The sequence below is a fragment of the Cuculus canorus genome, chromosome 1, assembly GCF_017976375.1.
Source record: "Cuculus canorus isolate bCucCan1 chromosome 1, bCucCan1.pri, whole genome shotgun sequence".
Classification (NCBI taxonomy): Eukaryota; Metazoa; Chordata; class Aves; order Cuculiformes; family Cuculidae; genus Cuculus; species Cuculus canorus.
The window spans coordinates 103,632,141-103,645,401 of NC_071401.1; the positions used below are offsets into that span (position 1 = coordinate 103,632,141).

Here is a 13,261-nt window from a genome sequence, read left to right on the forward strand (position 1 = left end):
GTAGCTTCTTTAAGCAAAACCAGAAAAAGTTTTTAGATCCTCTACTTAAAGGAATTTTCTAAAATCTCATAGGTAAAAAAGTTACTTCTAACAAATGGTTAAAATGTAAATCCGTGAATAAAAAATTCCATGAAAAGTTTAATGAACATGTATGAATTTGGAAACACTTGGTGAGAATGGAAAATGTCTTTCAACAAAAAACAAAGTGTATGATTTCTAAAGAAAATAATACTCCAATACAAACAGTATCCTCCCATAGGGCAGGATGGAGTCTACTCTGAAGATTTTAGATCTACCTTAAAGGTCATCAGAAGTGTTTACTTTTCCAGCTTTGCCAGTACATTAGATTTTAATGAACATCACCTGTTATGCTAATTAGATTTTATTCACTGAAACTATACAACACAAACAAGTGAAACAACAAGAAAAATAATTAGAAAAATGGTGTTAAATGTAAATATGTTCTATAATTTATCTCTCAAAACAGGAGGTAATCAGATTGTTTGCTAACACTAAATGTTGACCTGAAATAATGCACTCAGCACAGTAGCTTCACACATCAGCAAAGTTTCAATACAACATATACACAAAAAACCCTCCAAAGCAGGCAGAAAAATACCCATTTGATATTTCAAATTCCTTTATGTTGAGATACCTGTCAGCAGCAGGTAACTTCTTTAATGTCTAACTATATGAAATTCAGGTTCCCATTCTCTGCTACTACACATTATGTTTCAGGACTAAGCACATGGGTAGGATACTATTCATGCAGGCTTAAACACATAGCACAGAGAACTTCCTGCATCAATATATTTAAGTGATAATTATACGCATTATTATTATTAAAAGGAACTTTTTTGAGAGTCAATTATAAATACCAAAAGCCACAGGCAAAGTTTCTCTTTGTTTAGAAGAACTACCATTAGAAAACCAACATGGACAACTATGCAGCTAAACCCCATTGATTGGGGTAGGCCAGAAATAATAAAGCAGTTTCTATTATACATTTAATTTTTCAGATAATTATTTGGAAGTAGAAAAAAAATGCAACACAAAACCTGTATTTTCATGTAAACATTTAAACAAAATAAAATGGCATACTACAGATTCAGAAATCCTATGCACAATGAAAAACAACGCTATTTCTTTAAACAGAATACAGGAAAAAGAAACAGTAGAGAAAAGCATTACATGCTTTCATTTTCTCACTGAGAATATTACATAAGACTTTAAGATAAATATTCAGCAAGGAACTGTCTATAAAGTTTAAAGAATGACTGGAAGAGGTCATTGATCTATAAATATCTTAATGGGACTGTATCACATATGTCTGAAGCCTAAGATCTAAACGGGGACTGAAGCCTTGGCCGTAACAATGACCCACATCAAATGGGGTTTACCTGGGTTGCAATAGAACAAAGACATCATAGAAAATCCCCATAACTTTCTGTAAATAATCATTTTATAAAACACAACCACATGAAAAACACAGAGTATAACAGTACTGAAAAATATCAAAGAAGTTTTTACAATAAATTTATGGAGTAACATGGGATTTCATGTGATAAGTTTCAAAACATGAAATTTAGTACGAAGTAGGACCACTTTATCTGCATACACTCATGCTAATGTATTCCTCAAAAATGAAGCATGTTCCACCTCTCTTAAGTTACTGCAAACATGACTCAGCAGAAAATGAGTAAGGAAAACCTTCTAATCTCGAACAATTTAGCGTCAGAACATCTCATCACTCCAAGACAAATCCTGCCCCCCATGAAGCAAAAATGTTTAAGCATTCAGAATTAAAGACCTAAAACCATTTTGACTGAGCACTGTTTTCATAACGCCAAAGCACTAGATATAATTTCATTGTGACTTGGATTTCTGTTTTACAATAATCAAAATATGCTTCATATTAAAAATATAATTCAGTGTAATTAACCTTTCTGGCAAAGAGTTTGATAAGATCAAGTGAGAATATTTCTCCAACTCAGAAAAAAAAAAAAAACAAAACAACCAAGACTGACACCTTTTCATTAAGTGAGAAATTTGAAAAAAAAACCAAACCCAAACCCAAAAAACTCCAATCAAAGCAAAACTAAATCCGAAATAAAACCTGCCCAACTAAACCGAGGCTACGGCAAGTGTGCCTCCATTCCCCGAGGACAGACAGCTAACAGAGACAGTCCTGCAAACAAGTGTTATGGTCATAACGTGCTTCAAGTATCCATTACAAAACCTCAAACTGACAAACAAACCAACAAAGCTATGAGATTTTAATTTCCTTACGAAGGCATTGGAGAATTTTTTGGTGGTGATGGTGGTTGGCATTTTTGGGGGGCTTTTTTTTTTTGTTTGTTTCTTTGTTTTTGTTTTTTTTTGGTTGATTGTTGTTTGTTTTCCTTGTTTCTTTTGGTTTTTTTTACACTTTCTTGTAGTGCAACTAAATCATAACAATTACAAAAACAGGCTGCTACTAAATGACAGGCAAGAAACATCTTCACCCTCTCCAAATCACATTTGAGAGGACTGTACGTCATCAATCGTCAAAGTAATTCCAAAGTAATTCTCTTTCTAATACCCTGATAATTTTAAAGACCATGAACTAAAAATACTCAGAAGTTTGTGTATATAAGAAAACTAACACATTTTTAAATCTGGTGCCATTGTGAAGAGTAATAACCACAAAAAACCTAGTGACTAGTTCTCAGAAATAAAACACTGCATCAATAAATGGCATTGACAACCATGCAGTTACACAAAAGAAAGTAATTTAGAATTACTAAAAATCTTTTAAAGGGTAAAAAGCAAGAACATCTCTAAAGTAATCAACAAATGACTAAACACTGATGTCCCTGGGTGAAAAAAATGATGTCCCGAATTCTAGTGAACGCATGGGTTTTGTTATTAAGAGGGGGACATATCCTCCATATTCTTACTGATTACGCATCTAGGTTTCACATTGCTTGCTACTATTATTAGAAAGCTAAAATGCAGAAAGCTATAGAAGCTACTGATATCAAGGCAGCGTACTGCAGAATCAACAGGGAAATAGCTGCCAATTTGTTAAGGGAGAAATATCTAACTGGAGGACTGATATCATAGAAGAGCATGTATAAACACTACAACAGTCTAAATATATAAAGGGTGGAGGAAGAAAGCACATCTAACAAGAAAAGGCAGAGGAGAAAAAGTTGAAAATGTCAGTTATACCTTAAAGAACCCTGCTTCTGGCCCACACCTGTCATAAACATTCCTGGCTTTACCTATAGCCATGATAATACCTTGCATGTTCGGGGTCAGCATGACCTGCCACAAGGGATTTAAGGTAAAAGTTTTGAATGATTAATATTTTAATGACCAAATTCAATATGCTTTTAGTCTCATGCAAGATAAAAAGTAACTTAATGCATGCATATACCAAAATGACACATTTCAATAAAGATCTGGTGTGCGTATTCTGCAAATCGGTCATAACGTGTACATATTTTTACTGTAACAACATATGATTAAAGGAAGCTTACAATAAACTGGAGAATGGTGTCAAATAATATTTAAAAGTCACATGGTGAAAACTTCCCAGGAAGGTAACATGCATCATTCAGCATTAGTATCCATCAGAAACTGCACACTGGATGAGTGCTATCCATGGCCATCAAAGGATTAAAAAATAAATTCAAGTCGAAAAAGAAAAATCACCCAATCACACTTATATATACACTAAGAACTGAGTAAACTACACTGCCTATATTTTATGCATATTTTAACATCAAAATAAGGGACTCAGTGCTGCAAATGCAATTTGGTTTTTGAGGCACTTGCAGACAAATTCATAAAAAATCCAATCTGTAACATTTAACAAACACAAAGCCAAACATAAGACACACATCTCACAGCTATTCACATCAGTTATATACAATTTGATATGCCAAGGTTACTCAGAAAGGCCTCTGCCTTTCTTTCTCCATGAGCAAATTAAAACAACACTCCTCTCCCTGTCCAAGGTACAGCTGGCACAGCAACAAAAGATGAGGAAGGCTAAACGCTCCAGCAGAACTTCCCACACATTAGAACAACATTAAAAAATAGTTAGAATATGCTTACAAAAGGAACAGGAAAGTCGGGAAGAAAGTTATCACCCTCTAGAAGGACAACAGCATGGCGACAACAGTGAAAAAAAGTAAAAAAAAACGGAAAAAAACCCCACAAAAGCAGGTCACTAGGTGAGGTTAAATCCTTGTGTCTTTAAAGGTGGAGACTATAAATCTGTAAGAAGCCAAACTCAGTGTGATGATGTCAATTCCATTATTTTGTTCTCCATCCCATACTCCACGTTATAACAGATCACAACTACAGGGCAGAATGACCTGAAATATCGATATGCACAGGGAAGCAAAAGCTCCCCACAGGCCACCAAGAACACATGTTCTGACACTTGAGAATATGGGCTGCACCAACTCTATCTCTAATCAAAACAAATATGGAGAAAGCAATATCAAGGCAGGAGGGCTTGATAACCTGGCAGGGCTGCCTTCTGCTGCTAAAATAGGGCAGCAAAAAATAGCTTCTCTCAGCACAATACAGGCCTCATCTCTTTCTCAAGTAGTACCAGGTATACCCACCACCCTGGGTCTGAATTGTGAAAAAAATTTTTTTTTTTTCTTAAGCTTTGGACTAGTCTACTCCACCAGCCATACTGGTTTCAGTCTGAAAAGCTTAACCTTGTCAAAATAAGGGATCAGACTTGAACATTAGCTTTATTGGACTGACAAGAAACACAAACATTGAGAACATCACTCACTATCCTTTCACTCCTTAAATAATGTGATAGTCCATGATCTATCACCAGCACTTCAAAGGCTATCCGGTCCAACACAAACATTCAACTTCCACAGCTAAAAAGACAAATACACCTTCAGTGTAAATGGTACCATGCAAAGCGTGCCCAGTTAGAGTTGCTAGTGCTTTCCTCTCATACTTCATTACAAATTAAGACATTATGATTACAAATTGCTAAGCATTTAGTTTTGCAGAAATTTGTTAGGTGGCACAATGTGCGAACATGCCAAAAATTCTTAGCAGGCAGCACAAGAAAGCACCGAGGAGAAGCGGTGCACACAACTGCAATCAAATGTACCTCATCGTCATAACCCCCCTCCTCTGACTCAATCACAAAAGTCCCTACATCAGGAATCGCCACCTCTACAACTCGCTGGTTAGGAGCTGGTTGAGCTGGGGCATTATCAGAGCTCTGCAGAAGAAAACCATTATCAGTATGTGTGTGTGGGAAAAATAAAAATCAGAAAATTATGGAGAGATGCAAACTGAAAGTGTGGTCAAATAAAAAGATGTGCACTGCTGAAGTTCTGAAAAAAAACATAAATATCACGTAAATCCTCTAATTATTAGTTTCTTAATTTCTTAAGCAGTACATTTTAAAATTAATCCATAATAATTTCATTTGTTCTTTATTCACCAATTACATCCTTACAGGTTGGTATACCAGTATTGCAACTCTTCTTATTACGAATTTAAGGTAGTTGTTTAGGGGTAAGTCTGTGAACAACCACTTCTTTTCACACATTTAACCAAAAAATTACTAAATATATCTGAAGTATGCATTGAATTCATACTAAGGGATGGTAACAAGCCAAAGTCTAACATTTCCTGATGATCTAGGAAAAAAAAACAATATAAAAGCCTCTAGAAATCATGATGGCCTATCATTTTATAATAATAAGTTTACAACACTTGCACAGTTTAAACCTTGACTCTAATCTAAGCAACCACAGAATGCCCTGCTAACTTGTTCTGCAACTACTACAATAGTCTCATTTTTAATAAAGATTCCAGAAACACACATAGTATCTGTTTACACCCAGCACTGTAAAAATGCAAAGGAAGACTTGTGCAGAGGGAAATAAAAGGACAAAAGTGCAGAAAATGGACACAAATGATCATGTGGTGACTTATAATCCTGTTCGTTACTTGTTCTGGTGTTGGCTTTCCTCCCTTAAAAATGGACAAACAAAAAGCGGAGGAAAATAATATATGCCTGCATGTCAAAATGCAAATGGAAGTAGAACAATTAAAATGCACGCTGATACACTGAGAAAGAAGTGCAATTCTACCCAAGTTAATTTTGAGTATACAGACAGCAGCTTTTAAACATTAACAGAGTACCTTCAGATTAGCTAGAAATTTGCTTTAGATTTCAACAGCCAAAATACATTTGTTTCTAAATAAAAGAGTTGCATGGTTTGGGATTTTTTATCTTTATTTGAAAGGAGCCATACACCTTGTTGCAGAACAATGCAGAAAAATATTGAAGTAAAACAACATACATCTGCCTCATTAAGCCTATCATGATGTTCTCCATGTGGTTCCTCAATCACAGCCTTTTGAAGTCCCAAGGCTGATCACTGTGCCAAGCATCTAATCTAAACTAAAACACTTGATCCACGGAATCAATCAAGTCTGTAAAGTGCTTCCACATCCCACCAGGATAGATACCCACAAAGCCTAGAAAGGGGACAGCATATGGGTTTGGTATCTTCTTAGCTACCCTTCAGCTGGCAGTAACTCATGTTAAACAGGCTCCGGACTAAGCTGTTCTGTGTTCTGCGAACTCAAAAAATTCAGGTATGCAGTCGCCCAAAGCATTAGTGGTAGAGTATCTTCTCATCCAGGATTAGATTAGTTTCTCAGCTGGCCTTGATTTCAGGTTAGCAGAGAATGTATGCTTCTCTGCTCTCCTGACACCACAGGAAAGAGGGATGGAAAACATGTCAGGCGTAACAGTCAACAAGTTGACATCATTTTCAGAGGCTTTAAGAGGGCTTTCCAGTTGGCCTCAAAGATATCTGGGCTAGACTGCTTTTGCTTAACAAGGATTCATACCTGAACTTAAGAAGCATGGTTCAAATATTGCACAGATCTAAATTGCTCATATCTCTAGTGGTTAGCAGGGGTGTCTAAGGAAGCAATACTGTACATTTCATATTTTTTCCCTTATGGATACAGTTCCAAGACTGATGCATATACTGCTTTAAAAGGTACTTGATTTTGTGGCAAATACATTGGTCATGATTCTATATACTTACAGGAAAGCAAAAAAAAAAATCTGCGGAAAGAAAACTGTTAAATTAGATTAATAAATAAATTTCCAACTTCTTTTAGTATTTGTTGTATGAAGTCAAAATAGAATCACCTAATACTAATTCCTATAACCATTTCAATATATGCATCTAATGAACCTCAAAAAATAATTTTCATCAAGTTGTGAATTTGCATTAAAGCTACCAAATACTGTTAGAAGATCTGTTAGCTTCCATAGGTCTTTCAAGGGAACTCAATTACAGTCTTCTATTTCTCAAATAAAAACTTGAATGTTTAAAGCACTAGTTCTCAAGTCTTTTAAACGGAATGTCAGTGATTAATCCTCAAAAATAAATGGAACCACCTAACATTTTGAAAAGATAGTGGGCAAACCCAGGACTGTCATTTCAACAGTATGCTGTATGCTTGACAAGTACTTTAATTACACAGACGACATCTATCTTAGCATTTTTCTTATACTACACCCATTACTGTAGTCTATACTTTCTGGATGGACTTTTAGTGTTGGACAGCCCCTAAAGAAATAGCAATTTTAAGTTAAAAGTTTCCACACACCTCCCTTTTATCAGCTATAATATCATTTCCACTTGCAAAATAAAAGCAAAAGAAGAATTTCAAGCTTCAAAATATCCTCACCGTATCCATTATGGCTTCTGGGCTTCTATCTTCTTGTTCAGCTAAAGCTTTATTGATTGCTTGTACAGAATCTTCTTTTAAGTGCTTTGAAATATCAGTTCTTGATGGCTGCTCTAAATATTCTGGTTCTCCTGCTTGAACTTAGCGACAGAAATAATTTCGTGTGTTAATATAAGCATAAATTTTGAATTGATTAGTTTTATTTGGATCGCTGTCTCAGAGATAAGGTAACCCACATTGAAAACGCAGGGTAGGTCACACCATTAACAAACACAACTTTACATCAGTCTGTCTCTCAGGTCATTTAACACTTTCATATAAATGGATCCATGATTTTATATTAGAAACAACAGACCTGTCCTGCCAATAGACCGATTAAGGTTCTTGAGTGAGAGACACTCATCAGTCATGACTGAGAAAAAGATGAGATCCTACTCAGACCTTCTGTGGGATACAGACTCAATATATGGAATAACTTGCAGCCACTTGAGTGCCAGATGTATTACTTCACAAAATAATCAACACACTATGTTGTTCCGACTTAAGGGAAATCTGAAAGTCTTTCCCATTTGAAGGCAATAAAATTTCTAAGCACAAATAATGTCTTATATTTCTTACATAATGAAAGCAAATTTTGGCAGACAAATAAAACATTCATTTAGTACTTTCCATTACTAACAAAAAAACTAAGATTAATCTAAAAGTGTTTGTGAAGTCAAATCAAATATAAGAGGATGTCATTCTCCACAAGTTTGCAAAAAGAAAAATTTCATTAATTCACTGCACTTTTTACATTCAGTTTGCAGTTGTAGATAGTTATCAGAAATATATGCTCAGTCTTAATGGCTCAAATACAAGAGCATCTGGACAGCAGTCTCACTATTCAAATCCATCATGTCATCTTTCACATAACGTACATACAGCCTTCTGCAATGGAGCAAAAGATGGATGTAACCTAAAACCTGACAGATTTTTCTGTGTCCAAGCAGGCATTTATTTTATAGTCAGATTGCCAGTGGTCTTTATTAGTTAGGTTCCTAACAGCATTGGTCTTACTGTTGTTGTTCAGAGCCTTTTCCACAGTTAACACCTTCATTTTTACACAGCAATTTCTTACATGGGACCTAATATTGCTAATGTTAATCAGGACATCACACCAAATAAATTCTTCTTCTCTTCAGATCTAAATGGGGCCAGGGCTAGGGTTGGGCTTATGGGTTAGGATTTAGGGCAAGGGGCTAGGGTTGGGGGCTGGAGGTAGAGGGTAGAGGTTGGGCGTGGGGCTGGGTTAGTGATTAGGGCTGGGGGCTACACCTTGGGGTTCGGTTGGGGGTTAGGGTTGCGGTAAGGGTTGCCGGTTGGGGATTGAGAGTTTGGCTTGGGGGCTGGGCTAGGGGTTAGAGTTAGGGGATAGTGGATAGGGTTACAGTATGGGGGGTAGGGTTGTGGGGTTGGTTGGGCATTAGGGGTTGGTGGCTGGGGCTTGGGTTAGGGCAAGGGCTAAGGCTGGGGCTGGGGATCAGATTGAGGTTTGGGGATGAGGCTTGGGGGTTGGGCTAAGGTGGGGGTTAGGGTTGCGGGGGGCTAGTGTTGGGGATGGGGCTTGGGATTTAGGGAAAAGGCTAGGGGCTAGAGGGTGTGGCTGGGGGTAAGGGCTTGGAGTTGGAGATCAGGAGTTGCAGGTTAGGGGTGGGGGCTGGGGCTCAGGTTAGGGTGAGGCATTAGAGGTTGGGAGTTGGGGTAGGGATTGTATTTTAGGGCTAGGGCTGGGGATTAGGAGATGTGGTTGGGGGTGGCGGTTGGGGTTAGGATTTGGGGTTGGGATTATGACTTGGGGTTGGGCTGGGTTTAGAGCTAGTGTGAGGGACTAGGGTACATCTTAGAGGGTGGAGCTAGGATTGGGGTTGGGGCTTCAGGCTTGGGCGATTAAGGTTTGGGGTTAGGGTGGGGGTTACAGCTTGGGACTGGACTGGCGGTTGTTGGTCGTGGATTCAGGGTAGGGTTGGGGCTCTGACTGGGGTTGAGGCTGCGCTAGGGCGAGGGGTGGGTTAGTGTTGGAGGTTAGCGGTTCGGGCTCGAGTTAGGATTAGGGCAAGGATGAGGGGTTAGGCTGAGACTGTAGGTTGGGGTTGCTGGTTAGAGGTTAGAGGGTTGGGTTGGGATTTGGAGGCTGGGCATTGTGGCTGGAGCTCAAGTCAGGATTAAGGAGAGGGCTGGGGGTTAGTCTAGGGGCTAGGATGAAAGCATAGGGTTAGGATTAGGGTGTGGAGGTAGGGGTGAGAATGGGGGTTTGGGCTTGGGAGTTAAGGGGATGGCAAGGGCTATGGTTAGGACTAGGGTGAGGGGGTGGGGTATGGGCTGGGGGGTAGAGCTAGAGTTGCAAGTTAGGGGGTGGGATTGGAAGTTGTGAGTTGAGGGTTAGCGGATGGGTTTGGGGGTTATAGACTGGGATTAGGGTTAGGGAATTGGGTTGGGGGTTGGCCATTGAGGGTTACAGCTTGGGGCTATGGCTTAGGGGCTGCAGTTAGCATTTTAGGGCTAGTGCTAGCATCTTAGCGTTAGGGCTTTATATATTTTTAATAGATACTTTTCATATATATATATAATTTTTTAAAAATCATATGTATTTATATATATAAATTAAAGACAGTAGCTAGAAAAGCCACAGTTTTCCGTTTCTACTCCTTTTACAAACAGACAGAAACAGCTAACCTGGAGCAGGTGAGGGTGCTGGTGCCCTGGGTATCTGAGATAACAGCTTCTCTTGCTGTGCTTTCTGAGCAAGTTCTGCATCCCATTCTTCAAGTTCTTTTTCAAAACGTTTATTGTCTTCCTTTACATAATCCCTCAGATCAGAAGGTAGCGTGTCCATTCCAACAAGCATCTGTCCTGTTTCTTTGTTAAACTCCTCTGCAGTAACATGAAATTTAAATTTCAGAAAAAGAAATAATAAGGGGGAAAAAAAAAGTACGTTCAACAAATTTCCTCAAGTGAATTACTGGAAACATACAGCATTGCACCAAATTCCCATCACTGTATTATGATTATCTGTCAGGCACTCCTCTGCTACTGAGATGCATGGCCACTGCTTTTGTGATCTCTGGATTATGCTGTCTTTCGATTATACGTTCTTGGGCACCAACAGATCATCGCCATTTTGAAAGATAAGCCTTTTGGGCATTAGCAGCCTATGATTGTGAGTATTCAGGAAAATAAACTGCCATAGCTTGACTGAATTCCTGCCACACAGAACTGGACAAAACGACGCAACAGAAAACGGGAAGGAGGGTGGCTTTACAGGGATTTGGGAAGTCTGCTGGTGAGAACATCAGCTACACTGAGTAACTTCCCTTTTTGCTTTGAGAAAGGTCTCTCCAAGAAAATCACAGACCCTAGGGGATCAATCAGCTGCAACTGTCCCCAGCAAGCAGGCCTCAGAGTGGCACAGATGCCCTACAGGGCCCATAAACCCCATGGCTGCAACTTCACTACTAATCTGGCAATCTAGGTTAATATCGGTTCTCATTTGAAAACTGAACAAATGCTCACTCCAGCTTTCTGTCTTGTGAAAAGACACGGACACAAAAATTTTCCACCACCTGTTAATGAATCTCAGGCCATTTTCACAGCCAGCTTCCCAGCCACTATTAGCAAGAGTTTTGCGTGGCCTGATAAGGGATCACTGCCCACTCTACAAACACTCCTGCACAAGGCTTACAGTTACATACTACTACATGACCTGAAAATACATTTCCCAATCCATGTATTGGTTTAGCCCTACTAACCACACAGTAAACCAAGTTATTTACATTTCAAGATACTGCATAAAGCCTCAAGTTTCCATGATCCAGTAAAGTTGAATTCTGAAGCTTATGAATAAAGCTTCATGAGGACTTTTAATGTTAAGAGGCTTATTTCTCTATTTCCATATTTCTGTTCTAATCATCAGTGAGATTACTCCACAGTTCTGAACATACAATTGCTTGGCCAAAATGTTTAAAAATTAGCAAACCTACTTTATTTTGCTCTCTTAATGTTAAAACACTGGCATTATCTTTATTATTTGAAAAGTTTAATAGCAATTGTCCCACCCACAAAAACAATGTAACAGTTATGAACATAAATAGAACTTTCAATAAACATTAAAAACATTTCAAAAACCTGGAAATCCATTCTAAATAAGCCTGCTTTAGAAATACATTCAGCTATTCTATATCATGCAGAAAATATATCCGTAACATTACCTTGTATCAAGTATTGTTCCTTATCATTGATATACATTAAACAATATGCACTGGCATTCCTGTAACCACCAAAAGAGTCCCGTTCCAACTCTTCCCAAGTTGACTTTGTCACAGAAATATCATTGTATTTCATCCATCTGTTCTGGTGATGGTCATAAATATATGCCCAGTAGTGTCCTGCATTCGCTTGACCTTCATGAACTAGCACAGCATGCAACCTATAAGGAACCTTAAAAAAAAACCCAAACAAACAAAAAACCAAAATGTCAAATTCTTCTTGTCAGCATTTAGGCTCTACTACCTGCCAGCAATAACAGCTACATTAGATAACAGTAAGTAAAAATTAAGAGGGTCAAAACACAACAAGGTAAAACTAACAACCCTATCAGCAAAAGGACTTTGAGCTATTTTACTTACTACTACTAGTTACAACAGATCTTAGAAACATTAGTGAGCCTACAATAGAAATATCTTCTGTCGTCTTTACTGCCAGGAATGCTCTTTCCTTAATATTCTTACCTCCCTTGGATCTACAAAAAAACCCCTCAAATATGCCAGCCTTGAGTGTCTATGATTTGCTTCAGTTCTAATCTGGTCAGCTTGTCCTGAAGTCTGGAAAGGCATATGCAAATTCAAGGTAATAAACTCCGTGCCTTCTACGTACCAGTAATAGAGTTTACTTAATGGTATATCTGGGAGCGGAATACTTCCACTATCCAAAGGTAAAATTCAAACATTTTCCAGTATTTTTAGCATATCGGTAAAGCACAGCTAAAAGAAGCATGAAACATTAGGAGGTCCTCTCCTCCACCTGAGACAAAAGGAAGATACCAGTTTCTTGGATCATTGTAAAAAAGTTACATGTGCTCACTGACAAGAAAGAAAACCACAAAACTTTAGGGAAAGAAGCAAAATGAATGAATGCTTCCTTACTTACACTCTTTTAAAAGCATCTTCACGATCAGCTCATTGTAACCCACTGAAACACCACATGCAACATAAAAGTGAAAACTGATCTTCCCTGCTATGCACAGTATGTCTGAATGACAAGAGCTAAGCTAGGATAAAAAACTGAAACCATCTTTTACTGGTGTCACAGTCTGGACTGCAGATGAATGGTCTACTTAACACAAGATGTACTAAATAGATACTAAATAGATACCAAATACTTAGACTGGACATTAGGAAGAATTTCTTCACCATGAGAGCAGTGAGACACTGGAAAAGGTTGCCCAGGGAGGCTGTAGATGCCCCATCCCTGG

General features: G+C 38.2%; 1 protein-coding gene across 4 annotated transcripts in view; it reads right to left on the reverse strand.

The window, feature by feature from the left end:
* USP25 (ubiquitin specific peptidase 25) overlaps window positions 1–13,261 on the reverse strand; it is a 91,334-nt gene that overhangs the window by 9,815 nt on the left and 68,258 nt on the right. For 2 of the 4 annotated variants that reach the window (XM_054065467.1, XM_054065498.1), the window contains 5 exons: window positions 12,000–12,228; window positions 10,468–10,665; window positions 7,756–7,895; window positions 5,138–5,251; window positions 3,214–3,309 (listed from right to left, as the gene is read on the reverse strand). In XM_054065467.1, the coding sequence (XP_053921442.1) occupies window positions 3,214–3,309; window positions 5,138–5,251; window positions 7,756–7,895; window positions 10,468–10,665; window positions 12,000–12,228 (777 nt within the window). The remainder of the gene's footprint in view (window positions 1–3,213; window positions 3,310–5,137; window positions 5,252–7,755; window positions 7,896–10,467; window positions 10,666–11,999; window positions 12,229–13,261) is intronic. The other 2 variants (XM_054065477.1, XM_054065487.1) reach the window with 2 other exon arrangements.